This window comes from Agelaius phoeniceus, chromosome 10 (assembly GCF_051311805.1).
Source record: "Agelaius phoeniceus isolate bAgePho1 chromosome 10, bAgePho1.hap1, whole genome shotgun sequence".
Lineage (NCBI taxonomy): Eukaryota > Metazoa > Chordata > Aves > Passeriformes > Icteridae > Agelaius > Agelaius phoeniceus.
The window spans coordinates 12,753,997-12,781,587 of record NC_135274.1 but is presented as its reverse complement, the minus strand read 5'-3'; the positions used below and the strand labels follow the sequence as shown (position 1 = coordinate 12,781,587).

Sequence of the window (27,591 nt, the reverse complement as noted above, 5' to 3'; positions counted from 1 at the left end):
AAATTGGAATTTTAATTTTCCAGCATTACTTCCTATACAGACAAAGGGATTTTATGCACAGTGCTCTCTGCATTTCTTGGCAGCAGCCATTGGGGAAAAGCAATGTGGAAATCATGCTCTGAGCTGTCTTGAACTACAACAATCTATTTTTATTTATGATGACATGGCCATCTGTCACGCAGCTTTTTTCAGTGAGGCAAGAAAGGACTGGCAGCTTACTCATCATCTGCCAAATGGAAGGTAGGGAGAGCTCCTGCCTGCTCTTCTCAACGCTCCCTTTACACCAGTTCCTTTCCCAAACCAATGCACTGGTAGCAGTAGGCCTGAAATGGGGAACAGAGGAACATGGAGCAGTGCCAGTTTTCTAAAGTAAGAATTGGTTATAAAACACAGGTAACAACTGCTGCAAGTTTTTAAACCCAGTTTGTAGCAACTGTAAACTTAAAAAAATGGAAATCCAACTTACAACCAAACAGAATCAAAATTATCTAATCACGATTTCTGAAATAATTTCTACAGAAATAACAAGACACTAGTTCAGCAAGAGTGTAAAGTAAGCTTTCAGTCATCATTGATTTTGACCTTCCTGCTCCAAATGCACATATGAAAATTTTCATCTCCATTTTTTATTTATCAAGGCAAAGCTAGTTCCAAGACAAAACAGACATTAATAATGAAAGGGAAGAAAAAACCTTTTCCAGTTATCTCAAAAACTTAGTCCTTTCATGACTTGCAGAAAAATTTGTACAAGGAAACTGAATCTATAGCCAAGTTAACTCCAGTTTCCCCAATTTTTTTTCTATGTAAATTTTTGTTTCTGTGCCTGTCTAGAACTATTCTGAGTGAGCATAAGGTAGACCTTGGAACAGCCTGTATTAAACTGTCAAATGAGAAAGCAATAGCATGTTTAACATGTGAACTAGAAAAATCTAAATTATGAGAAAAAATTGAGTACAGAGTACTTGGTACCAATTAGCAGCCACAAAGCTTGGAAGAGCACAGCAGTTTTCAAATAAAGCAGAGATGTATAATGTGATATATCTGAGGTATGGCAGAGAACAATCTTCTTTCTGTCTCTCTCATTCTGCAGGTTTGTATTTCAGTGACAAGTAAAAACTCCTGAACTCCCAGTCCAAAACCCCCGAGAGCCTTGAAGTGCACCAGTTCTTCCTAAGGCCATCTGCACTGTAGTAGAACAGCACCAAAGACACTGACCAAGCCAGCTCTGATGGACTCTGCTCAATGTATGAAAAGCACTCAGAAATAGCTCCATGAGCTCCTTCATTCACTGCCAACACCCCCAGTTCTCAGAACTAACCATCCCAGGGCCAAGCAGCTGCTGGAGCATCCAGGGTCCAACCCAGCTGGTCTGGAACCAGCAGCACTGCATGGTGCTGCATGAAGCCATTTCACTGAACCAAACAGGATGGGTCTGAAGGAAAAAGGCAGCAACACATTGACACCAGCTACCTTCCTTAAACTTACTACCTCAACATGACAAAAAAAATACTTTCAGTGTGGTAACTGATGTAATGTTTGCAATATGACAAATATTAATACAACTGTATTTTTTAAAGAGCTTTTATTTGCTTCCTTTCTTGAATATACATAACATACACAGCACATGGTTTTTATGTTGGTGCATTATTCAAACATGAGATCTCAGTTCAAATACAAAACTCAGAGATCCTCTTTGCTTTGAACCAGGAGGTTAACTTCCTATTCCCATGAAAAGCCAACACAGATCAAAATCCCTCTATACTCTAACACTTCTGAAAGCAGAGTATTAAAACCTAGCTCAGAAATACATAATTTCATAGTATGGAAAATATATTACCTTTACAAGAAAGAGTTTTATAAGAATTCCTTCAAAAAAGTAAACATTCATGTAAGCCCTCACTCTGTCAATCTCCCAAAATCAACTGCAGTCAAAGACCACAATGGCTACCTGCGCCTTCTGGACACACAACCATTTCAGAAGAGCACCATAACAGCAAAACTGCCCATCAGTCCTTTAGCTGTCATAAATATACTTGATTTGTAATTAAAAATACAGGAATCTCACATTTCTCAGTTACAGTTTATCAGCTTGAATTATATATAAGCATATAAAGCCATATAGGACCCTCTAGCACAGAAAATCCACAAAGCCCTTACTGTCCATTGTAAGCAAAGTCAGATAAACTATTTTCAGAAAACACATTTTACCTGACATAAAAAAAAAGTCTAGCTTGGCAGCAATTCTGGTAAAAAAGCAGGAAAAGAGCAAACCAGATTTAAAAGTAGGATATGTAAAAGCTGTGTCAAGCAGACCCTTCTAAAGTACATCTCTCCAATGACAAGACTCAATGACCTCACAGAAAGAAGAGTAGAATGGTGTACAGGAATTGTTCAGCACTGCAAACAATAGCACTCATGTGCTTCACCTCATTCTCATGAAATCACAGGTTTTAATAATTCACATAATTTATCTAGGTTTTAAAAACCCAAGATACTAAACATTAAATGTTCACAGATTAGTTTTTAAATTCTGTTCCCAATCCTAACATGTATATTAAAATATACTACTGAGGCACTGCTGAAAAATCCAAGCAGGGTGTGATTGTCTTACACATAACCATAAACATTCAAGAAATGGTTGGTCTATTTTGTGTTCAAAATGTCAATGTTCCCATAAAAGTGAAAAGTCTTGATGATTTGCTTTCCTGTATTCTAGAAATGTTAATTTACAGTCAGTGTTATCGTACAAAACTAGAACTGCCTCTTTCAGAGCCATACAGTCTTCACATGCACTGTAACCTACAGTCATACATCATTTCCAACTGTGCTGGAAATTTTCTATTATTCTTTATCTGACTTTTCTATTAAAAATAAACAGGCTGGATTTTCATTTTAAAAAGCCTATCTTCTCCCACAACTTGAAAAACAAGTATCAAAAAAAAATAAACGGCAAAAATAGAAGAAAGAAACACGTTGTGCTAGTTCTGAAGCTCTAACTCCTGACAGCCACAGACAGTTTGAGGAACATTTTAAAAACTCCTATATACAAATTTTATATACACACCAAGACTAAGAGATTAAGAAAATTAGTGTATCTGTTTTTGCATTCACTTTGACCACTTGGGCACCAAGCTGCAACTCACACAAACGCATTTTAAATGTATTTTTGTGCAATAATCTTCCCTATGTGATCTGGCAACAGAATTAGGTGAACACTTTCACCTATGGGTATTTAAAAGCACACACCTTTTGTTCAAAAGTCAGGTCTTAGTTTCTTGGGTAAAACATAGCATATTTGGACGTTCGAAAGCCGAGCAGGTCCCTCATTTCGTTGCGGAATTTTGACAAGTCCTGCCGCAGTTCATTGAGGTTCTCCACAGTGGCCTGATCCGTACTCTGCATCTTCTGTCTCATGGAAGTCAAGTAACGGTGGACTAAGCAGCACATCACCTTTTGGTAATTCTCATCTCTCTTCTGCTTCAGATTTCTCCATTCCTTTAAACAAACAAAACATATTTACTACGGAAGTGATTTTTGAGCCTTAAAGCCTGTATACAATCCTACAGAGAAGAAACGTGAACAAAATAACAAAGCTATTTTTTAAACACATCCTGATGTACACAAATATACAACACATATAAATTATCCACAAAATCCACATTAAATTATAATCTTCTGTACCAGCAAAACTGAAAATTTTTATCTACCTGGCTTGGTTAATTGTTCTGTGAGCAATCAACACTTCTATAACCCTGAATGTCTCTCAGTGCAAATTCCATAAAGTGCTTGAATTTGTTTATTTAGCACTATTTTCATCAGCAAGAAGATGCAAAATTAGTATGCAAAATTGCAGGGTACAAAAAATGTTTATAAAATAAACAAACAAAAAATCCCTTCCCTAACAATGACAGGCTTCAGTGATCTTTTTTGGTTATTTATTCTGACACTTCTGTAATATGTTTAAAACCAATTACCTTCTCCAAAGAATATTCTAACCTCACCGTTTTTGAGATTAGCACATACTTCCTTGAGGTTTCTGTGTGTTTTCATTCAATCAAAGCATTTTTTTTCAGACTATTTCTGGGGGAATTGGGAGTTGGAGGGAAGTGGGTTGAAATTTCCAAACCAGAAAGTTAATAAAACCTTACTTAAGTAGAAATAAGTAACACTTATTTATCTTGAATGCAACACCTATAGTTCTGCAGTTCCTATTTCTCTTAGTAGCATTCACCTTCTGACAGGCAGCTTCATGCAGCAATCTGTGTTTTCATTTCAGTAAGCAGCACCTTTCCTGCTGCAGAGCTCAGAGCTTGCCCAATCATTCCTCACCTTGAGGCTGTTCTGACGTTTCACTTTGCCACTTGATGTATGAGAGCAGATCCATTTACTGAGGCTGTTGAAAAGGTAACAAATGGTCTTGGGAGAGGGAATAACGTTAAAGGGTGGGGGGAGCGTGCATTTATCATCAAAGTAGCTAAGCCAAAGCTTGGCACGAGCAAACTTCCACTCCTTATCTTCATGATTCTGGAACATCAGAAACATTAACAGAGAAAAGAAACAGAAATATTAATAGGTTATTTTCTAAGTTTAGTTTGTTCATACCTGAAAAACTGGCCATTATTTAATTTTGATTATATAGCATTTGAATAGATAGATTACATAGGTTTGCTTGAATATTCTAATATTAAATACTTAAAACAAGTACATCTTTCTTCAATTCCTAGTATAACAAATAGATCAATACCCAGATCAAATGCCAAAGCACCACACATATCAAAATCAGCATTTGAACAGCCATTGTATCAAGAAAGTCATCAATTCCCAGTGGGCCAAAGCCCGATACATATTCAACATGGAAATTACAATTTCTTTTTAATCAAAGCAAATAAAAAGTTCTTATTTGAAGGAAAAATATGAGTTCACAGACAGAGCTCATCCATGAGGTCTACAGACCATGAGTTTACACACCATAGGAAGAAATTTGTGTAAAATCCAAAGATACAGGTAATTGGTAATTAATCAGACACCACTTACTGCTATCAGCTGAAAACTTTTGTGAAGCATTGCCACAAGGAGTTTTGTTAATACTATCACAACCACCACGTTGTAGGTCCCAACAATAACAGCACCCACAAAAGACTGCAATTCTTCACCGTAGCTGAAACGTGTCACAAAGATTGCAACATGTGCCAGGGAGAATATGTACCAGAAGAGAGCAAAACATGTACCAATAAACCTACAGAAACAAGGGAAAAATCTGGTTAGGGAAACACCAGAAGTGTTAAACATCAATTCAAGAGCAGTGAAAAAATCCAGTAATTCTGATTTTTAACTCTGGTTCTGTTTAATTGCTAGGGATTAAAGGCTAATATAACACACTTATTTCAAGATCTCAAACTCACGAATGGAATGTGTCGTTGCTCTGCTGTTCACAGAAAATGCCCGCGCAGTCCTTTTCTTCATTTACAGTAAATCCTTTATCATAAAGTTGGGTCAATCCAATTGTGAATGAGAACAAGACAAGAAGAAACATGCCCAGAAATTTTCCAAAATCTTGTAGCATCTGCCCCATTGAAATCTGTGAAATAGATTTATTTCTAATTTTAGTAAAACATGTAGTTATTTTTATTTGTATTTTCTCCTTCAGCCTTTGAGCAACAAAAAAAATCTACTTACATTTTAAATACTTAAATTTTGATATGCTAAACAGATCTTAAGGTCAGGAGATAACCTTCTATTGTTTTTCAGAGAAAAATTCTAAATATTAAAAAGAATATGTAAGTAATTTTAACATCACCTGGAAAATTAATATCCTCCAAGTAACCATAAGCAATAGCATGTACACCTTGTTACTTATTTGCAATACCAATGGTAATAAGGAACTCACAGGTCAACAGACAAAAGCAGTAAATGAAACAGATTTGACCATAAATGCCATCATAGAAATATAAGAAACACTTAGAAGAACACTGAATTAATCAAAACATTTGGAATAATTTATCACTAATTTTAAAAAAAGCAGTATACAAAAGCCCATCTGCAGAATACAAAATTAGCTCACTGTACATTTTATGTATGATTTTAAATAAACATGTGTAGACACAGAGAAATTGAAGGATAAAGCATACAAGGTGTGACAGTAAATTCAGATCATTAGTTTCCAATTCAAAATATCCTATACAGAACTTTGCAACATTAGAAATACAGCACCTTTAAAAAAACCCAATCATATGCTTGTGATTTTTTCCAACCCAGGAAAGACCTTGATTTGCTTTTGACATAAGCCCAAATTTTTACACAGACACAGCATAAACTATTTATATAATTTAATTAGTCTTCTTACAAACTTCTTCAGAACAGTGTACCATTATAAAGAATGCAAATATATGTAATGTGGGATTGGGTGGATCTAATCTATATAAATCAGTGTGTGGAAAGCCCAGTCCTATATGAATCAAAATCTGTACCAACTCACAGTCCAGAACTGTAACACAATTGCCAGATTTTGCAAGTACAGCTTCACTGAAGATGAATTCCTGCTGCTGGAAACTCACCAAGTACCTCCTGCAGCACAGCACATTCAGAGTCTGTACAGTTTGTAATGGCCATGGAGATTCTGCAGCTGTGGGCAGAGCTCTGCACCAATTCTGTGCATGTTTGCTCAGAGGATCACTGTACTCCCCATCAAACTGTTTCATCACATCTGACCCTTCAATGAAAAAAACCCAACCCAAATCCCAACAACATTTTCCCTTTAACACATGGTTCCTGCCAAGAGAGAGACAAAGTAGATGAAATAGGAATGCACAAAAAGTGCAAAATGCCCAAAACTATTTTGTTTGGAAGAGAGTGTAACAACCCATCCCAAATGCCAGTTGCTTTCTTCATAGATTGATGCTTTCCCTCTCTAAGTATTTACAACTTCTAAGCACTTGAAATCTAATTATCTCATCTAGGGAGGTACTATTCTACCTTCTGTTAATAATAAAATCCACCCCACACAGCCAATTTATAAATCTGGATTATTACAGGTTTTATTAGCCTATGAGTCAAGTAACTGAAGGCTCAAAAATAACTCTAAGAACCAAGAGAACCCAGTAGCTGCCTTCCCCTGCCCCCCACTGTTGGGTTTCCATCCCATATTTGATTACCACCATCTGAACTTGGTGACCTACTTTCAGAAAATACTGTAAGAGTTGTTGCACCAGCCCTACTGGCCAGCAGTAATAACGTAAGCTCCTGTGCACCTCTGAATGGGGTGACTGTTGACTGTTTTTATTTACTTGGAAAATTTCACAACACAGCCTCCTAATAAAAAACTTGTGAAAGATCTAGTACATAAATAAACATGCACATTAAACAGTGAATCTCTTTAAAATGTGGAGAGACTTCAGTGTTTAATCAATTTGTACAACCCTAACACTTAATGCAACACCAAGACTTCAGTACTTTTTTCAAAGTGTGCAAGTACATTTCCATTCAAAATGTGTAACAGAAAATTAGATAATTAAAATGTGGGAGGTTTTACTGTCATCATTACCAGAAGGCTCCCACAAATACCAAGTAAGAAGAAACCTGTTCTCCCTTCTTATAACTGCCAATAAATAGGTGAGTATTTCAATACTCTAGACAGATTTATATTTTTCAAACAAAAGCAATTTGCATAACTTGAGGTGCAACTTTAATGAGATCACAGACATAAACAGAAAGGCTTTTGATTACTCTTCCTTGCTACACACTTACTCATCTATCTCTTTAGAAATAAGAAGCTAAGGCAATTATTTGCATAAAACTGCAGGAAGAACCTAATCCTTTTACCTTCCAAACTGTGGAAACTTAGCTGGTATGTTATGCTTAGAACAGATGAAAACAAAAAAGACAGTATAGGTACAGCTATCATGGAAAAATACCCTAACTGAACTACACAAAGTCTTTCACTCTTTTTCTTACCTTTTCCCATCTGAATCAGTATGTTTTACACAAGAGATTAATTTAAAAACATCAAACTTCAATGCAGTATCACTTCTTTCTACTTTTCACTTTCTTACTTTAACCTTTTTTCCTATTTTAAATAAGGCTCTTAATAGCAAATTATGTTTAATATTTTTTCAAACAGTACTGATATTCACCTGGAGTGGTCCCAGAATGGAGCTGGTTGTGTACATGAAGAAGAGACGCAGGTAACTAAGAACATTGGCAAAGGCAAAAAGCCCTTCTGCCACTAGGGTAGGATGGAATGCATCCCAGTCCTTCCTTTCAGCATAATCATGAAACTGCAACATAAAAAAAGACAAGTTGACATCACTAACATTATAAATCCAGAAATGTACCCATACACCTCTCCCTACTTCTACTTCCAAAACAGGCAAGAGCATAAAATAAATTAACATCTGTCACTCATAGGTGTCATACCTCTTTCAGACAAAGGCATTTTAAAAGCCATTCCAGAGGGAGCCAGAATTTAGAGAATTTAAATTGAACACCTCACTCTGTCACTCACTTGTTCAAACCATTTATTCCTCTGTTCTGCTTTCACTTCTACTCTGTTTTGCACGGTCTATTGAAACAGGGACTTGGGAACTTTATTATATAAACATGTGCATTGCCTTGTATAACAGGCCTCAGTCAAAACCAATATTGAGATGCTACAAAGAAAACCAAGGTACACATGCAATTGCTACGTGGTGACAGCTGATCTTAAACAGTTTTGGAAAGACTTATGACTTGAGGGTCCTTCAACAGATCTTATGAATGGCTACAGAGAATGGGAGTCACAAGTAAATTGCTGCTTGATGTATTATCCACTAAGTACTACTATTCAACTTATTCAGGGAATACCCACAGATTCCTAACTTTTGGTTTGGCTGAGAACATTCAGCATTTATATTACCAGCTTCTGCTGTCTCAAAATGGACATTCAAAAACCAAGGAACTCCGAGCTGCTTAATAATAACACCCAAAAGTGTGCTACACAAAGATGACAAGAAACAGGAGCAAGTATTTTGCTGCACACTGCAACTGCACGTGTACAAATCCTTTTGGTACAGAGACTTCCTTTATTTCTTACATCTTTGGGCCCTATAATGGATCTAAGATGCAAACTGAACATTTTTACTTGGTTTTCCATATGATTTATAAACTATAAAAATAAATTTGGACATATAAAAGGGGAAACTTCCCCATTATATGCCTATTGTATAGCACAGGAGTCCTGCATGTTGAAAAAGGTTACAATTTAAATTGGCAACAATGGGTCTTATCTCAGCAAAGGAACTACTACTACAGACATGCTGGTTGCAAAGCAAATAGCTGGGAAAGCAGCCCAATGTGGCATTCTCTCTATTTTTCTTCCAAGAAATGGAGCCTTCCTTTCCAAACAATTACCAGCCTCTGAATCAATGCTAGGATAGGAAAATGAGCCAAACACCAAGTTGGGGAGAAATGAAGCAGTTTATTTTCCTTCAAAATGCCAGACAGCTGTCAACTTGCAGTTTTCAAGACACAATAATGGTGCTACTGCACTGGCTTGGATTTTGCTGTAACATTCACATTCAAGTGGTCTGGCAGTTTGCCATGTGCTGTGTGGTTAACAACACATGCAACAGAATGGCAATGATCATTTTCAAAACTTGTATTTTCAATCAAATCCAGCTGGCTTTTCATAGAGACAAGACAAGGCTCCTCTATGGTTTTTTATCCTTACTACCAAAGAAAACCCCAACCAAAAAAACCCCACCAAGCAAAAACCAATTAAAAACCCACCACTTATGACATTTGAGTATATGTTATCAAAAGCTAAATAAAACTTTCTATAACAAAAATGCACTAGGCAATCCAAACACAGAGAATACTATTGGCTTTCTGCATAGTACTGAATGGAGTCAGGCAAGCTCAACTGCCCAGTCTGATGAGATGTATTTCCCTAAACAAAAACCAAGCCATTTGGAAGACCAGCCAGCTCCTACAAGAAGACAGTAGCTCTGCTTGGGGTTTCCAAGTACTTGGACATGTCCTGATGTGTTTTCTAACTCCCATTTGCCTGATCAATTACACTTTGAAGAACAAGGTGCAACAAGACCCGAGGTCTTGTCACCTCCTCGTCACCCTTGTCTTGCCACCTCCACGGCCTGTCCCACACAGAGCATTTCAGCCCAAAGCCCACACTGCCCCCCAATCCCAGGCTGTTACTGATGTTGTACACTGCACCACAACTCTGCTTCTAGCACACCACGTGGAACACATCTGCAGGCATTTTGCACTAAAACCACACCTGCTCAGTCAGCCCCAGGGGAGCTCTGGTCTATGGACATTGGTGCTCACCTTGTTATGGGCAACGACTTTGAGGGCAAAAGTTGCCAAATACAGGGAATTCATGACAAAACTAAGCTGATTGCGGGACTCTTCTAAAAAATCTTCTAAACCATCATACCAGAGCCTCTTAACATCTGACCACACCATTCCTGCAGGGAAAAAATAAAACCCAGGGAAGTGAAGCCATTGCACTGAACAGGTATCGCTTTACATATGATCACTGTGTATTTTGCACTGAATTTGTTGCAGAATCAGTAAAAGGAAATAGAGAAGATGATGATATTTACAAACATAGGAATTGGAGTTCTGTTGCTTTATTTTCCCATGGAAGACAACTGAATTCATGATTTTGAAAGTCCATCCAGAACAACACAAAACTCGTTACTAGCCCGAAGAGTAACAAATTCTGCTGTGGCCATTTTGACAGTGATTTTTAATGGGATTATTTTAATGGGATTGTGGAATTCAATAATGGAACTGAACCCTTGTTACTTGATTATTTTGATTCCAGTTGATTTCGCAGAATATTTTCTAAATATGTTCTTAATCAACTTAGGCTATTTTCAAGGAATCAATATAATGTCATTACAAATAAACATTTAAGCTATAAGTGCAATTACTATTAAAAAGCTTGAGATTCAATGATGTGAAAAATAAACCTATTTTAATGACTGTGTTTGCTTAGATTTTAAATCCTACTTGAAATCCACATTACCATATTACATGCAGAAAAAATATATTTCTATAGCCTTTAATTAAAATTACCAAGACCACCTAATGACACACTTTGTCATTAGACTTGATGGAACAAAAGAATGTTTAAAATTGTAATATTTAATTTCAAAGCAATGGAGGAATCTGACTTGAACTCAAAATTTGAAGTTTTCAAGTTTCTTTTAAGACCTGCCTGTGTTTGTGTGTGGGATACTACATATTTCCAAAATCTGCAAGAACTGCTCCACAGTTTTAATACAGCTCAATGGTGAAAGGAATCATTATTACACAAAAATCCTCTCACCCTAAAATATCAAATAAATCACACCCAGAATTACTTAAATAAAAACTGTGCTATTTTTTACCATATCACTGCTTTTTACAAGCCCGATTAAATAAACAATACATATCTAATTATCTTACATTAAGAAAGATAAATTTTAATGTGAAAACAATCGCATGCCAGACAACCAAAAACAAAGTAAAAGTTAAGAACCTTCAACCTAAAGTTCTTGAGACTTCAACAAATATAATACCTGTGCTCCCTCTGCTGCATCAACCAGAAGTGACATGCAGCCTTTCTGGTACAGTTATGATAACTGGTGACAATGACATAGCAAACTATAACATGGGAAAACAACGCTTGTTTTTGTGTTTTGAAACAATCATGAGGTAAATGCACACCTCCAATCTGTTTGTAAGATGGAGCATGCATACATAAACACACATAACATCTATACTTTTATCTTTAAACATCATCCCAACTGTGCAGAAAGTCCAAATTTTGTTATTTACTACTTTTCCAACCGAGCATTATAGAACTGGTCATGAAAGACTGAGTTATTACTTAGTGCTGATGTACCACCAAACTGGCATTTTTAAATATATTTAGCATATATTTTTTATATACAACTGTCATCCAATCCCCTCAAATCATACCTACCAATAAGCCATATTATCAGAAGATAGTCTATTCTCTCAAGGGCTGGTCCCATTGTATTCTTCTTATTCTCATTGTAGACAAGCGAGTACAAATTAAGTAATAACAGAAATGTGAAATATGAAGCTCCATGAATAATAAACTTCATAAAAGGAGTGTGAATTATTCGACCTACTCGAGATTTAGGAGCTAACAAGTAACAGAGGGACAGAACTGGCCAGAAAATGCCAACCATCAGAACAGTCAGGATCTTCTTGCAGGTGTGCTTGCGCCGATAGCCGGCCATCTGCCCAAACCACACCGTGTTGAGAAACTGCTGGCAGTTGGACTGGGCAACAAACTGGGGGGAAGGAGGGGGAGAAACAAACAAGGAATCACTCTCAGGTTTCTTCACACACATTACTAAGTTGCATCATTAAAATTAATTTTGTAACTATATGTATACCACACAAAAAAGTTGTTATTTTCTAAGCCCTCTAGAAAAAGCAAGCTATGCTCAAACCCAGAAGAACACTGAAATACTTCAGTGTGCTTGATGAATGCAGGCCAGAAATGTGTAATGCTGGTTGCAGAGCATTCCACCAGAGCTACAGCTTATGACTTTGAAATGCTATGTATTTCAACAGTTTCACAAACAGTTTAAGCCTAGACATGTAGAACAGACAGAGTTACATAATTCCTTTTGCAAATACTAACTAAAAATGGATTTTGCATGAAAAGGAAAATTCCACTCTGTCCTTGGTCCTTGTACTAGAATCCCACAAATATCTACTTGCATTCCAGCACAGAAAACTAGAAGGGACAAAAATTATAATTTATGAAGGGACAAAAATTACAATAACCTACTGCATGGAGGAAGTTGCATATTGATGGCATAAGAAGTGCTGCTATTCTGGAACAGAGGGGCTATTCAGTTATACCAGCACAGGTCCAACCTAATTACTGAACAGCACAGGCAAGGCCTGAGACAAAGCTGAACAGTTAATGACCAGTGAGAAGATGATAAATCATGTTTGGCACCTAAGGATCCATGCCTCTTTAGGCAAGGATTTAATGAGGAACTGAATAAATAATTACCACTACCAGAGCTGTTCATAAAAAAGCAGTGGCCTATACTTCAATACAGAAAATACTACATTCATCTCCACAGTAAACACTGAAGAATCCCTCAATATCTTAAACATCCTTGTTTCACATACTGTTTCACATACTGTGTATTACCATCTCTTCTATAACCAACTCCTGCAAATTTATTTCCACTTCTGTATCCAGAGGCAGAACAACACAGTAATTAATTACTAACAAAATACAATATGGGAAGTCTATCGAGTCACTGCAAAAACAAACCTCTTTTTGATTATACTTGATTGCAAGTTTTAAGCGGCTTAAGTTCATCCTCTCCTCCAACAATCCTCGCTTGTCTACATGCTCATCACTGGAGGTGTGATTCAGAATCACTTCCAGCTCCCGGGAATTCCGTGCTTGTGCAAGTAAATCTTTAGCAAAGGTTTTGCACTGCTGAGCGAGCTCCTCGTAATCATTTCTGAAACACACAGAAGCAGTATGTACTATTACACTGGTCCTGCTTTCCATTCAATCACAAACTAGCCATTTTTGGCTGGGATTGGATATTATGTTGAGACAAATTAAAAGAAACCACTCCAGAAGTCCTATGTCAAGGTCCAGGCATTCCTAAGACAACTCTGAGTAGTTTTCACCATGTAACATACAAACAATTCCATTTCTATTTAGCTTGCAAGATCGCTAGAGAAAATGTGGCACACACACTTACAGCATACAAATTCTATGTCATGAGGTCCATACACAGAGTTAAAGATTAGAGTTATTTCCAGGACATGAGAAAGTGTATTTGTCACAAAATATGGCACTGGTAAGTAATCACTTGGACTTTCCAATTGGACAGGAAATTGTTTGGGGTTTTGCTTTATTCCTGTCATCTGAAAACTAAAATCTGTTCACTAAATATTATGTATTAATGTACTAAACACATGAAAAGAAACCACATGATTTCCTTGTCTCACCTTGCACACAGTCCATTTTAATGCCACGCTGTATCACAAAAATGCAACAATTGAACTCTTATTAAGAAAGATAGGCAGCTAAAATGCAGAAAATTCACATTTTTAGAAAATTCACATATTTAGGAAAGTAGAATTTTACCTTATATAAACACTCGCTTTCACATTCTTGGAAAGCTTTTGTGCTGGCATGTTACAAAATCTGCATTGTTTAAACACGAAATTACACTGAGCGTTAGTTCATCATATAGAGCACTTTCAGCATGAAGTCTTCTACACACATATGCCTGTTTTAAATATATACACATATGCACTCTTCAAAGTCTTATAATGAGCAAAGTTAAGAAGCAATGCCCAAAACAACTCCCAACAGGAGTCAGGTCAGTACAAACAAGGTATTGCATATTTCTACCCTGATACAGAAAAAAAGTGCAGAGTACTAATGAGATATTGGTATGATTAATAGGTGTATAATTTCCAAGTAAGTCAGCATTTAGCATAATTTCTGTTTATTTTTGCAGAGTAGAGCTGAAATTTGAGCTGTTGGTGCAACTACACACATTAAAATGTCTATACCTGAAAGGATTTCAAGTAATTAAACTGTCAAAATGGCTACTAAGGAGGCATAAATTATATAATGTAACTTATTATGTCTAATTATCAGTTTAAACACTCCACTTACACAAAATGAAGAATAAACTTTTTCTAGTGCAAACATATTTCTACACCTGTAATTACATAAAAATATTAAAACTGATTTCTGTTTTCAATTCCTACCTGAACTCAACCTCAACAAGGCTTAATTCTTTTAAGTCTGCACTAAGTTCAAAAGCTCTTAGGATTGGATCCTCCTCTGTCAACATTATTAAGGCAGGACTGGCCAAACACCGATAAATGTCAAGACGAAACCTGTGACAAAAGAACAGCAAACAAAACAAAGATATTTAATTTCATTAGCAGCTTCAAACCAGAACTTGTTTCAAAGGTTTGCCTAAAATGGCCAGCTAAAAGACAAAACAATTTGTTTTTTTTAAATCAGACACTACAAGCATTAACTGCATTATGTCCTGAAAGATACATGAAATATTTAGAACCCTTAAGTATCCAAAATCAGCCAAACTGGTTCCCTCTTCTTTTCCTCACTACTTCCACTGTTACCAGTACATCAGCAGAATTTCTAGATTAAATTAAGAGCTGCTACCTCAAATATTTCCATTGTTTGTCTGCTTTGGATACCCTGAAGCTCTCTTCTCATTCTGAAGTTAATGATATGGGGAATAGGATGGATACCACAATGTATCTATGGCCTGTGGTAGGCTCAATACCAAAAACTCAAATAACTTTTGAGAAGAATTTTATGTGCATAGTCCCTATGTCCCCAAGCCAAAGGTAGCTGGAATGTTTGAGGCACACCTGCTAGAAAGGAAAGGCACACAGTGACTATGCACAGTGACTAAAAGCATAAAGCCAACATGGAAAAAAGCCACTGCCTCCCACCAGCCTTTTCAGGCACAACTCATGCCCAAGAACTACCACCTCCCACAATAAGAGCTACAATATATTAAAGGAATCCACTCATAAACTTCACCTGAAAAAGAAAAAGGAAACATAGTGAATGTGGCCCAGGTAATGCCAGAGAATGAAGAAGCTTTTTTTGTGGCTCATGACTGCAAAGTGTTACCTGGAATGTCGCAGACTATCTTTTTTGTTCTTGGCAGTGCACAGGGTGCACTCACAGCCCACAGCATGAGGTTTGGGTAATGATATATCTTGCTTCAACAGCATAGTGAGAATTTCATAGTTGTTACGATGAGCAGCTAAAATTACTGGTGCCACATCCATGGTTGTTGAGTACTCTGGGTTCTGAATGCGTTCCATTAATTTCTGGAAAAAAATGTAGGAAGTATCTAAATTTATTACCTACAGTTCTACTGCATGTAAGGGGGTTTTTCACTGTTCAATCAAGAATTTCTCCTTCAAAATACTTTCCAGTGTTTCATAACATGAACAGAAAGGAAAATATGTAACAACATTCAAACACCTGTCAGATAAATACTAAAAAAGAGTAACAAACTCAGATACTTTTCTGCTTTATTTACACAGAAATACTGCCTATTTTTCCAATACACACAAGATATTAGAAATTGTTATTTTGCTCTAGTTTGTAAAAAAAATATTGTATTTACTATTGAAGTGCAGAAAAACATCCTGAATGTGCAGAAAATATTCCTTCCCTGCCTCCACCTCGTGTTTTCAGAAGTTTTTGGTACTAAAGCATTGACAAGGCAAGCTTCATTTGCTTAATTTCAAGGTGAAGGTCTGATGTTTATAGATTTGCTCTGAAAATCTATGGAGTTTCAATACATGAATAAAGAGCTTATAAGTCAAGGCTGCTAACTACCTTGCAAATAGACTACTAGAAAATATTTATAACCACTAGGTTTTTTCTCTTCTGAACTAGCATGTGTTTGGCAGGTGTAAAGCCACTGGATTCCTTAGGTGATAAAGCAAAATCATGTATGTCATCTTTCAAGGCAAAAGAGGTTACAAAAATAATCCCTGGTGTCCAGATTTGATCACCTTACAGAAGCAGAATTTAGGAACATTGTTTTAAACACTACAGATACTCAAAAAAGCAGTAGCCTTCACAGCCCCAACCAAAAATCAAGGAGTCACAACACTTAACCACAATGGTTGGCCTGGAGGATCGTTTAGGTCGGTGATTAAGTAGAATGTCAACAGCTCCCACCACTTCTGAGTCAATGGCCACCAAAAGTGCATCCGAGGACTACATAAAGAAAACAAATCATATGTGAAAACACAGGTAACTTAAACAGCACAAAGAGACAAACTCAAGACAAACTGCATTTTAAAAATACATTTTTAAAAACTTAATTTCCAAGTACTAAAATGTTGTTCTGTATTATCACCAGGCATATGATCAGGATACAAATTCAGGTTGCCATTGCAGGAGTTCACACAGCATTAATGACAAATTGCATCACTGCACCAACAGAAAAGGAATCAATTGAATAAATTACTTTCCAGCAAAGATGATGCAGAAGACTTAAAAAATTAAGTTTAAAGACCCAGTTTACCAGGTCTATTAGACAGATTAAAAGCAAGTGTTAATATAACACAGCTCAGGCATATGGGATACTTCAGCCTTGCATTTGTAATTCTGGAGTACAGCTAGGAAAATAAGCTTTTTCCATCTTGCCTGGTAATCAACCACTTCTGCACCTTCTATCACACTAGATAAGCAGCTTTTCATTTTCCCTACAAATGATATTATTCTTCTTGATTAATTTCCAAAAATTTGGATTCTTACTTAAAAAAATAAAAGAAAAAGACACAGCTTTTATTACTAACACCAATTCAGGTACAGAAAAGCTTGTGGTTTTATTCATGCCCAATATCAAACAATGTAACAAAAGTTACTAACCTTTCCCTGTCTTACATATTTAATCCACCACAGCTTCACCTCTCCCACCAGCAGCAGAGATGCTGCATACATTTAAGGAAGTCTTGTTGGTAGGAAACTGCCCTGCCATCAAGCTCAGATCAAGTCTAACAAGTAAACACCACAGAAATGCATGTTTGCCTTAACTTAAAATCAACTAATATAATGCGAATTTTTGTGTTACCATTTAAAAAGTTAATATGCTCTACAGCCAGAAGGATTTTTGCATTTTACACTTTGATAATATAAGGCACTCAAACCATGTACTTTTTTTCTTGAGGATAATATATGCATTATATCAGCAGCAGGAGTAACATTTCAAATAAAACTCAAACTTGCTAACATCACAGAAAATGTTGCTTATACATTTGCCATGCCAATAAAATTCCACTAGAAAAGTCAACTTGTTACAAGAAACCACTTTCACAATTACTTTTTCCAATTTACTGGAAATTTACTGCCTAAAAGGCAGACTGCATTTATGTCCAAATTCTGACAGCTTAACAAAGAAAACATATGACTACACTGAACATTTTTAATAACGTGTGTTAGATACCTGGCAGCCATAATCCAAAAGCAGCTGTAGTATGTCCAAGTTTTCGTTTTCAATCGTTATAGTAACAGCATTTCGTCCAAGCACATCCACACAATTTATGTTCATTTCACCTGAGCTGTTTTCCTCTAAGAGTTTCTTAACCATGTAATAGTCACCTGCAGGAGTAAGGCAGGGATATCACTTCATATTATAAAGCAATAAAAGCATGTGATCATTTTAAATACCAGTGACCATCAAACAAGACACTATTCCACAGATGACAACAGTAACTGAGTAAGAAGGCAAGATAATAAAGCATTCTTTCATCAGGGAGAAAATGAAAGATATTTCAAGAAATCTCTCTTCAGGAAAGCACTGCACATGTACGTCAATCCACCCCTTTAGTTTAGTCCTAAAAACAAACACACACAAAAGCACAGGTGCTTTCCAAAACTGTCTCTAGGGTAACAAATTACTTTACAACACAGAAGACCACGACCAAGACAGATCTCAGTGCAGAATACTTAGAGAAGTATATGTAGAATACAGTAAAATACATACCAAGAGTACTGAACCAATTGTTATACAGACAACTGGGTTTTGTCACTTGTTATGCAGCCTTTTAGCTCCCGGAACCTCTGTTTATACTTAAAGAGAGAAAGCCATGGCTTCCTCCGATGTTGCGGACAGACTCAGGGGCTGTGCAGATGAAAGGCATCGCACCACCGGGAGTCCCAGAGCAAACTGCTGAGCTCGCTGGCAAACGCCAGTGCAGAAGCAGCCCTGAGGCTGTGAGCGAACCTGAGCTCGGGCGAGCACCAGCAAACACCGCAGCTCCGGCAGCCCTGCTCATGGCCCAAGCGCGCAGAGCCGGGCAGCACATCATTAAAAGCATACCCTGGAGTCCAACGTTTCAGACCTTTTAAGATCAGCTTGATTTAAGGCCACGTTTCGACTCAAAGGTAACTAAATATAGGCTTAAAGCAAGCAGCGTATTTTAGAAAGACAAATCTCTTCCCATCCGCCACCAGTGGTGCAAATCGCAGCATACTGGTCCCGCTTATCCTGGGGATGTATAGATAACCGCCAATTTTACAGCAGCTCTCTACTCAAGAGACCCTTTTCACAGCGAACACCTCCCAGATTCCTCCGACACAAACCGAACGCCCTCACGAACGCGGAGCATCCGGCCCCGCGCCGCCCTTCCCGCTCAGGGGCCAGCGGGAGGGGCGGGCCCGGACCCCGCGGTGCCCCATAGCAGCCGCACGGCGGGACCGCACCGCGGGCCAGGGGAGGCAGCGCAGGGCGAGCGGCCGAGGGGGGCCGGGCTGGGCCGGGCCGGGCGGCGGGGCGGGTACCTTTGTCGCAGGCCAGCAGGAAAAGCTTCTCGTCCAGCGTAGTCTCCTCCTTCACCTGCCGCACATCCTTCAGCGCCAGCAGCTTGTTGGGCGAGGCCGAGGCGGACGGGTCCGCGCTCTGGTACAGGGCGGCCATGGTTCCGCCAGGCCCATGCGGACCCGGGCGGGGCGGTGTCGCGGCGCCGCCGCTGCCCCTCGGCACCGCCGGCGAGCGGGGCAGCGGCCCTGGCCGCGTCACGCCTGGCGGGCGGGCAGGGCAGGGAAGGGCCGGGTGGGGCTGGCAAGGCAGGGCAGGGCAGGGCCGGGCCGGGCGGCCGCTCCCCGCCGCAGTGCGCAGGCTCCGGCCCCGCCGCCGGGGCAGCGCGGGCGGGCGGGCGGAGCGCGGGGTCCGCGGCCCTGAGGCGCCGCCGCTGCTCCGAGCGCGGCCCTGCCCCTCACAGGCTCCCTGCGAGGGAGAGCGCCCTGCAGCAGCTCCTGCGCAGCATCAGGGCTGCGTCTGCCCTTAAATCTGTTTTTTCTCCCAGCTGCTACAGTAATTACGGCCCTGCTCATCACAGCATCAGAGGGTTGCCCATGAAAATTTCCTCAAAGCAACTCTGAAGTAATTCTGGACGCTTACAGCAATAATTTGTAAAACAGGAAATAGGGGCCTTTATGGAGTAAGGTACCAAGTGTCTGGCAGGTAAATACAGTACTTGAGGATTCTATAATTTAGTAAGAGCTCATTTATTCTTACAGTATAGAGACTAAGTTAGTCTCCATTTAGCCTCTCCTGAATGAGGACTTGGACTGAGTATCACCAGAACTCAAATTCTATACAAAGCTGTGTCATCATCTTGGACTGGGAAAAGAAACCAAGTAAATCAAGTCTTGCCCCAACACTTCAAACGAGTAAATAGGCAGAGGCCAATGGCTTCAAATCCAAGAACTTAATTCCCTTCAGTCTCCATTACCCCATTATATAAGAGAAACTGGATGGATGCATCCCTTAGTATTGCTATATTATGTGCAAGATAGTGAAGATGTCAAACTCAGTCCAACTGCTTGCTCATCAGGATTCTCCTGTTCTGCCACACTTAGGACTGGCTTCAGGACCTAAGAGAAAGTAGAAGCTTCATACTTAAAAAAAAAAGTCTTTAATTTTGATTTAGTTTTTGTATTGTTTGGCTTTTGGTAACAACTTCATTAAATGTACAGCTCCAGCTTGATAAGTGAAAATTTACACTGATGAAAAAGGAGTACAAACAGTTACTTTAAAATTACTAAGAAAAAAATACAGATTTCATCTCATCCAGACAATGCACCGGTCTTTCTACACCAAACCTCTGCAAACATGAAAAATCAAAGGAATGAAATATAAGGAAATGCATACAGTAATAAGAAATTCCATAGTGGACTAGCCAGCTCTTTATTGTTTTCTTAATACAGTATTTTATGAAAAGGTTAAAAAAACTCAACCAACAGCTGTTTAGTCCAACCGCAAAACTTAGCACATATGCAGACCTAATAATGACAGGACATTTCTGCTTTCTATTGCTGGTTTTTTCATAGAACATGGTTTGTAAAAGTTTCTGCTAAGTAACAGAACACAACTACTACATATATTTGAAGATAATTCCCACAAAAAAGTTTCATCAGTTTAATCAGTATTCATTAGTTACCAGACATTATCATAGGCCTTTACTTGCTCTGAAGTCAATGACAAGAGGCTCATTGGCTCCAACAAGAGTTAAGCTCTCCAAGAATAAGGCAAGGATGATAATTTCTGTGCAGTTTGGAGTCCAATCCAACAGGATTGGAATGCACCTTGAGACTTGTATGACTACATATAAGTAACACCCACAAAAATCAAACAGTGTTTCATAACTGATCCTGAAACAACATATGTAAAACAATGCAGGTTCTCACAGTGCTATGGAAACTAATACAAATGAAGCTTGATTCATATGGGTTTTTCCAAGCAATACAAATCTATGATGTTAATTTGTTAATGAACGTGTTCTGAAAATGGTATTAGCCATAAATAATTCATGTGTTATGAAACTGAAAAAAATTAACTATTATAAACACATGATTAAAAGAGAATTGATATTTGTGCATACAATTTTTCTCGTACTAAATTTCAGAACTCTGTAAACTGCGAGGCATTCATTGTGCTTAACATGGCAGAAAGTTACATTATATGTCTGCATTATTTTATTCTGTTCAGTCCTCTTCCCATCAAACATGCAAACACTGTCATCACCATTTTTGGCTTCACTTCAACCAGGTCATCTGGGAGAGCATAAATACGAGCACCGATTTTTCGAGCAACTGAAATGGCATACCTTGGAAAACAAGAGAAAACAAATACTGTTATTTTTCTGGCTTCTACCAATATGTCAAAATTCACAACAACAAAACCAGATTTTATTAGTAGGATATGCCTGTTTAATAGTACTTAGGCTCTACTAGAAAATGGACATTATTGTGAAGAAAGCATGTACTGGCAGATGTTTTACTACTGGTTATCAAAGCATTTATTTTGGTCAAAAACATATGAGGTATGGCAAACTATTAAGAAACCAATTACAGTGCAGTGTTGGTAGGTCATATCAGCTGTGAATTTGACTTCATATCTTAGATTAACTAGAAAAATAAATAATATTAGAATTTATATTCTATTAAAAAAATCAATTAATATTAGTGTTATCTTTCTAACAAATTAGTAAATTATGCATTATACTGTGAATTCATGCATTTCCTGCATTTCAGGAAAATATGAAGCATTAATTTAAAACTTACTTGGCATTGTTCAATTTGTCTTGGTAAGAAAGGTCTTCTCTCTTGACCATTTCTGGACGAACTGCTTTTGGTGCAATGGCATCTATTAAATCTAGGACAGGTAAGCTAGTGCTAATTGATCTGTCCTAAAAGAAAAAGACTCAGGATTAGTTTAAGGAATCTGCTTTGATTATTCCATCTTCAAAATGCAAAAAACCCTACAGCACATCTTGCATGCATACTGAAAGACAGGAGCATATTTTCTTACTTCATAGTGTGAAGGTTCTCCTCACCCTTTATGAATTCTAATGTTCTTTTCTGCAATCAGTATTATAATGTTCACCGTGCTGGTATTATTATTGCACAAATAGTTTAAATTTATTTCATCAAACTTCCCTCCTTAAGCCCTAAGCCCTAAAGAGCTAGGGAAGGAAGGGAATTTTGACAGAAGTTCAAGGGCCAGACTTTCAAGACAACAAAAAAAGATCCTTCCAGGCCCCCATATATATATTTTCCTTGTTTTCTTGCCATGGAGCTATTTTCTCCAGTAGTTAATGGCTCACTCTTTCTGTAATATTTCAACTCAGATGGTGTTCTGAGCTAGTGTGAGCAGTCTGTGTTTCATATTTAATACAGAGAGATTCTTAAAAGAGCGATTGCTGTTGCTGCAATCATTCCACCCCAGCTGTCCAGGCAGAGCAAGCACAGGCAGTGCATGGCAGGCTGCAGTGGCTGAGCACAGCCATGGGGCACAGCTGCCTCTGTCACCAGGTCAGAACCAGGACTGCCAATTCAGGGGAGTCCCACCGAGCCATCACTAATTATACATCTAAAAATACTAATAAAATTCTGCTTCAAGGCATTAAATGCATGGAGTCCCCAAGACCATAAGTCACACCTTTATAATTTTTACTGTTTGAAGTAATGGCAATACAATAGAACTTGGTTTTCATAGTCCACAGTGAAATATAATGCACTTCTGCATTCTCTTGGTCTGCTTGCCATAGTGTCCCAAAACCCAAACAGTGAAAGGCAGTATTTATGTAAATATTGTAAAAAATTAGCAGTAAAAAAACAAATACTGAATAGTGTCACTTTACATCAGTACCTCCTTATCTTTACTGGTCAACCAGCAGTTGAATTATCTTAAAAACATCATCTGAATGACCTTAAAAACACAACCAATGTACCCTCAAAGACACAGGCATACTAAAGGCAAGATACTGGGACAAGTTCTTGTCATACTTTCTGCTTATTTAATTTCTACATAAGTTGTTATAATGGCGATATAAGAGAAGCAACATCTCATAAGAAAATGAAGGCTCAAGTTACCTTCTAAAGGGAAAATTAAATATTTTTACTTAATTTTTTTATTAATAATGATTTCCTAATTAAAATTCATAATATAGTGAACTCTCAAATATTTCACTTGCTAGGTTCTCCTGTTTTGAATCACAGACACAACTGTCTCAGGTTATAAAATGAACCTGTACAAGAATGTTACATTTGTGTGCAATTATTAATCAGCCATTTCTAGAGCAAGAGATTCACACAGAAAAACACACCTGACACACATACGGCTTCTTTTGTTGTGAACACTTAAATAACGTGGAAGGAAAGGTTCCTTTATCAGTGTGTTCTTTCATGCTGAACGGGAACAGCTCCTGCACATCAGCAGTGCCAAGGACGACACAAGGTGTCGCTGGCCACCCTGGCTCCCTCTCCCGGCTCTGTCACAAGCGAGAACATCCTTTTAACCAGCTCCTAGGAGGAGGGATCATCTGCCCCTGGTATTTCCAAAATCGTTTTTCTGGCTCGTACAAGCATGAGAGTGCCTATATCCAAAAACTTGGAAAATATGCGACATGCCAGGCCCAAAGACTGGTAATTTCAGACAGAAGCCCCTTTGAAAGTTTAATGTTCTTTTTATTTTCTTTGGCTTTGGGCTTTTTGTTTTGCATCTTACTGCAGTTACTATAAGTTCTTTTATTTGACAATATATTTGTAAAATACTTTTGAAGATTCAAAGGCTGTCAGAAATATTTCCATAAACAATTTTTCTAGTGGATGGGAGAGCTGCTGTTAAAACTAAATCATTAACAGATCAGGTAAAAAATCCTAGGTCCTATTCTATGTGGAAAAAAAAAGTAAATAAAATTTATTACCTTGAAACTTATAATTGAAGTTTTCTTATTTGCTTTTGCAAGTGTCTGATTCACCCACTTAATAATAATTTCATCATTGACTTTTTCGCCCTCTCCAAGGTCAGACAGTACATTCAAAGTATACCTTCAAGAAAGACAAGAGCCCAAGTTAAAATGAGTGGTGGAACTCAACTTTTCTTACAAAGCCATAAGCAAAGGTAAAATATTACTTCATCACAGTAACAATGCTAAGTACTCTTCACAGGGTACCCTTACCTTCCAAACTATTTAGTACTTGAAATCACTTTTTCACTGGTTACTGAATAAAATAATAAAATAATATCCCAAACCTTGTAATATTCATGGTAATATCTTCATGCATTTGTTTTACTCAGTACATCATAATAAATACTTTCTAAGTTAAAATGACTCCCTACCATCTTAGTAGGGAAAAAAACTGAATCATAGCAGTCTGAGAACAAAAACCACTTCATGTATTGGGATAGGTCTAATAAAACTAATTTGAGGAAAACATTTGCAATAAAACACTCCTTAATCAAATCACTTTATAGTAATTTTTTCTCACTCAATACAGTAGCAAGATTTTGATTTGATGATACTTATGGTATCTATAGCTGTAATGGCCTACAATTTTTTACCCTTTTAACTTCTATAGTGTATGTATCACCACTGCCTTGGGTTTTACAAATATTTAAATTATTATACTTACAGAAAGATACATGGAATCAACATGAAATAAGGTGAATTCTTTTTACTTGCTGCAGGATCTATATTTTAGTCACAGTATCTAGTTTATAAGGTTTTAATTGTCACTATAAATTGTGGTTTCAATCACTGCACAGTATGTAAAATTACAAAACACATATACAATTTTATCTTTGAGAACAGGGATATTTAGAGATTTCTCTCTACAATACCAGTTGGGTGACCTGAACACTACCCTTAATTTGCCTTGATTTACAGACACACATGCACACATGCCTTGATTTACAGACACACATCCCACATTTACACACATCTATCATACATTGCCTAACTTACCTTCTCATCAGCTGCCACACCAAAGCCAAAGTCAGAGTTGGATTACCCTCATTTAGATCGTGTCCAGCTATACCAACCAGTGAGAATTTGGCTTTTGTCTTCCCAAGTTCTACTGCATAATTGCAATTCTCAATCTAAAAATAAATTTTGTTTGCAAATAATGAAAACATATCAATATTTCTGCAATACAGACATATAACCTATGTGTATTTTAAATTACTTTGGCTTGCTGTTACCTACAGAGAGATCTGAAGCTAGAAAAGATTTATAGTCTAGCTACCCTGTGATTAAAATAACACAGTTTTTACTATAAATGCAATTATGCGATATTCCAATGATAATTTTTTCTACATTTGAGAAAACCAAGTTTCCACTAAGGTTGTGAATAAAATATATTTATATCAAAACTATACTTTGAAAGATATTGAAATGTGTTCTTCTTAAACAGGCAGTAATTTTTATCCTCTACATTTCAGGCTTCACAACAAAACTATGTGAAAGCTTGGATTCTGCAAGTCTTGCCCAATAATAAATATAAAATAAAACTGCTCTGGGAGGAAAGGCCTCACAGTATAGGAGCATCCAGCAACAACAGCCAGATCAGGCCTGAAGCTTTCACTTATAAAAGCCAAATCAGGCCATAAATTAAATATTGCTAAAAGGTGCCAACGTTTAGAAACCAAGGCGATATGTGTTGTAACTGCTATTTATTCTTTGGGTAACATCTGAAAAATAGATTTTCATTTTTTTTCTCCCAGGGCTGTCTCAGTAGCACAGAAATCTTGACAACACAGAGTGCCATGAGCATGATGGGAGCAGTGAAGCTGGGCTGCCTCCCAGAGCATCACCCACCTTTTTCATGTTTCCTCCGAGCAGGGAGTAAGGAGGTTTGTTGACGTGGCTCCAGTCAACCGGAACACGCGTCATGTCGTACAGTTGGAAGATGATTAAAGCGTCAGAAAGGTCACTAAACCAAGAGCAAAACAATGGGCTTCAGCACAAAAGGATAGACTGACAATGAAAGTAAGTACTTGAGACTTCCCACAGTGTAATTAAGTTGCTGAAAAATTCCAGACACATAAACAAAAACTGGTGCTGTTCTGTAAAGAAACTGGCCTACATTCCATTGCTTGATTCCTACAATTATATACACCAAATTCTGCATTTAATTTCATTAGTTTCACAAATCTAACTGAAGCAGTCTCAGTCACTGGCCTCAAATAAATAATTACTTTCATAAGGCAAGCATAGACAAAATAGCTGCTAAGAATTTTAATTTATTGATCTAGTTTTAGTTCTCTAAGGACCTCCCCAAATGTTAAATACTCATGCAGATGCCTACAGATGAATTTTGCTAAAGAATAATCAAACCAAATGAACTTATTCTTGCAAAAGAAGAATAGAAGGAAAAGTATTATTTTCCCATTATATGTTGCATTACTGATAATTCCCATCAGCTACTTAATAAATGAAATTCTCCACGTTAAGCTACCTACAGATCACTTTACAGAGATCAAAAAACTGAAATAATGAAACCAATTAGTAAATATATATATATATATACAAGCAGGTGTTTCCATTTGCTCCCTCAATTTCATCTTTTATTAACAGAATTTGAATCAATTTCTAGCATAATTTGAAAGTGACCAGAAGCATCTAAAAAGCTTGTTACAAAGCCCTTCATCTGAGAGAACACTACGCTGCAGAGCTCCTCACAGTCTACTGAAAAAATAAAAATTATACATCATAAAAAACAAATAACTTTTTAGAAAATGTAATTCGGCCTACAAGTGAGTGAGGGGGGAGGATTTAAACCTTCTTAGGTTTTCTAGTCTATCTAGATTCTGACTAGAATATTTGAGTCAGATACTGCTTAATGTGGTCCTACAGATCAGTTTTGAAGAGGAAACCTAGAAATCAGTATTCTAGTAGAAATACAAGTTCCCCCTCTTCTTTCCTTCTTTCTTCCCCTGTTACCCATGGGATGTCAAATGATTCTTTTAAAAAAAATCTTACCTGTATAAATGATTGACATATGGGCTCACACCCAGTGAATTCATCCAGTTTCTGAAAGTCCTTTCTTCCTTACTTTCTCCTATGGTGACAATACAATTCTATATAAGTTATTGGGGAAAACACTTTAATAAGCAATGTTTAAATGCTTCTCATATCCCTCACCACCCCCCTCCCACCCCAAAAAGAGTTCATAATTTCCCAAGCAATAGTCTATACTACAAGGCAATCCTATCCAATTCAGATCCA

General features: G+C 37.5%; 2 protein-coding genes and 1 long non-coding RNA gene across 6 annotated transcripts in view; 1 reads left to right on the top strand and 2 right to left on the bottom strand.

Annotated features, from left to right (window-relative positions):
- Positions 1–1,565: 1,565 nt before the first annotated feature.
- TRPC1 (transient receptor potential cation channel subfamily C member 1) lies at positions 1,566–19,727 on the bottom strand. Its single transcript, XM_054639417.2, has 13 exons — positions 19,361–19,727; positions 18,024–18,178; positions 16,691–16,792; positions 15,686–15,888; positions 14,782–14,913; positions 13,313–13,508; positions 11,969–12,305; positions 10,321–10,460; positions 8,130–8,273; positions 5,403–5,578; positions 5,035–5,236; positions 4,330–4,524; positions 1,566–3,495 (listed from the first exon to the last, which is right to left on the bottom strand). The coding sequence occupies exons 1-13, from the start codon at positions 19,494–19,496 to the stop codon at positions 3,268–3,270; spliced, it is 2,346 nt and encodes a 781-aa protein (XP_054495392.1). The 5' UTR covers positions 19,497–19,727; the 3' UTR covers positions 1,566–3,267.
- LOC143694881 (uncharacterized) overlaps positions 18,743–27,591 on the top strand; it is a 23,342-nt gene continuing 14,493 nt past the window's right edge. Inside the window, exons 1-2 of the long non-coding RNA XR_013183624.1 lie at positions 18,743–18,964; positions 26,088–26,352. This is a non-coding gene — a long non-coding RNA (uncharacterized LOC143694881). The remainder of the gene's footprint in view (positions 18,965–26,087; positions 26,353–27,591) is intronic.
- Positions 20,481–27,591, bottom strand: part of PLS1 (plastin 1) — a 40,963-nt gene continuing 33,852 nt past the window's right edge. For all 4 annotated transcript variants that reach the window (XM_077183928.1, XM_077183931.1, XM_077183930.1 and 1 more), the window contains 6 exons: positions 27,346–27,424; positions 26,182–26,296; positions 25,330–25,463; positions 24,289–24,412; positions 22,145–22,269; positions 20,481–21,687 (listed from right to left, as the gene is read on the bottom strand). In XM_077183928.1, the coding sequence (XP_077040043.1) occupies positions 21,552–21,687; positions 22,145–22,269; positions 24,289–24,412; positions 25,330–25,463; positions 26,182–26,296; positions 27,346–27,424 (713 nt within the window). In that variant the 3' untranslated portion in view covers positions 20,481–21,551. The remainder of the gene's footprint in view (positions 21,688–22,144; positions 22,270–24,288; positions 24,413–25,329; positions 25,464–26,181; positions 26,297–27,345; positions 27,425–27,591) is intronic.

Coding starts and splice junctions, on each gene's coding strand:
- TRPC1 (XM_054639417.2), bottom strand. CDS start 19,496: ATGGCCGCCCTGTACCAGAGCGCGGACCCGTCCGCCTCGGCCTCGCCC. Junction 14,914..15,685: donor GATAGTCTGCGACATTCCAG/GTAACACTTTGC, acceptor CTTTTGTCACAG/GTTTCGTCTTGACATTTATC. Junction 5,579..8,129: donor CCATTCTGGGACCACTCCAG/GTGAATATCAGT, acceptor TCTATTTCACAG/ATTTCAATGGGGCAGATGCT.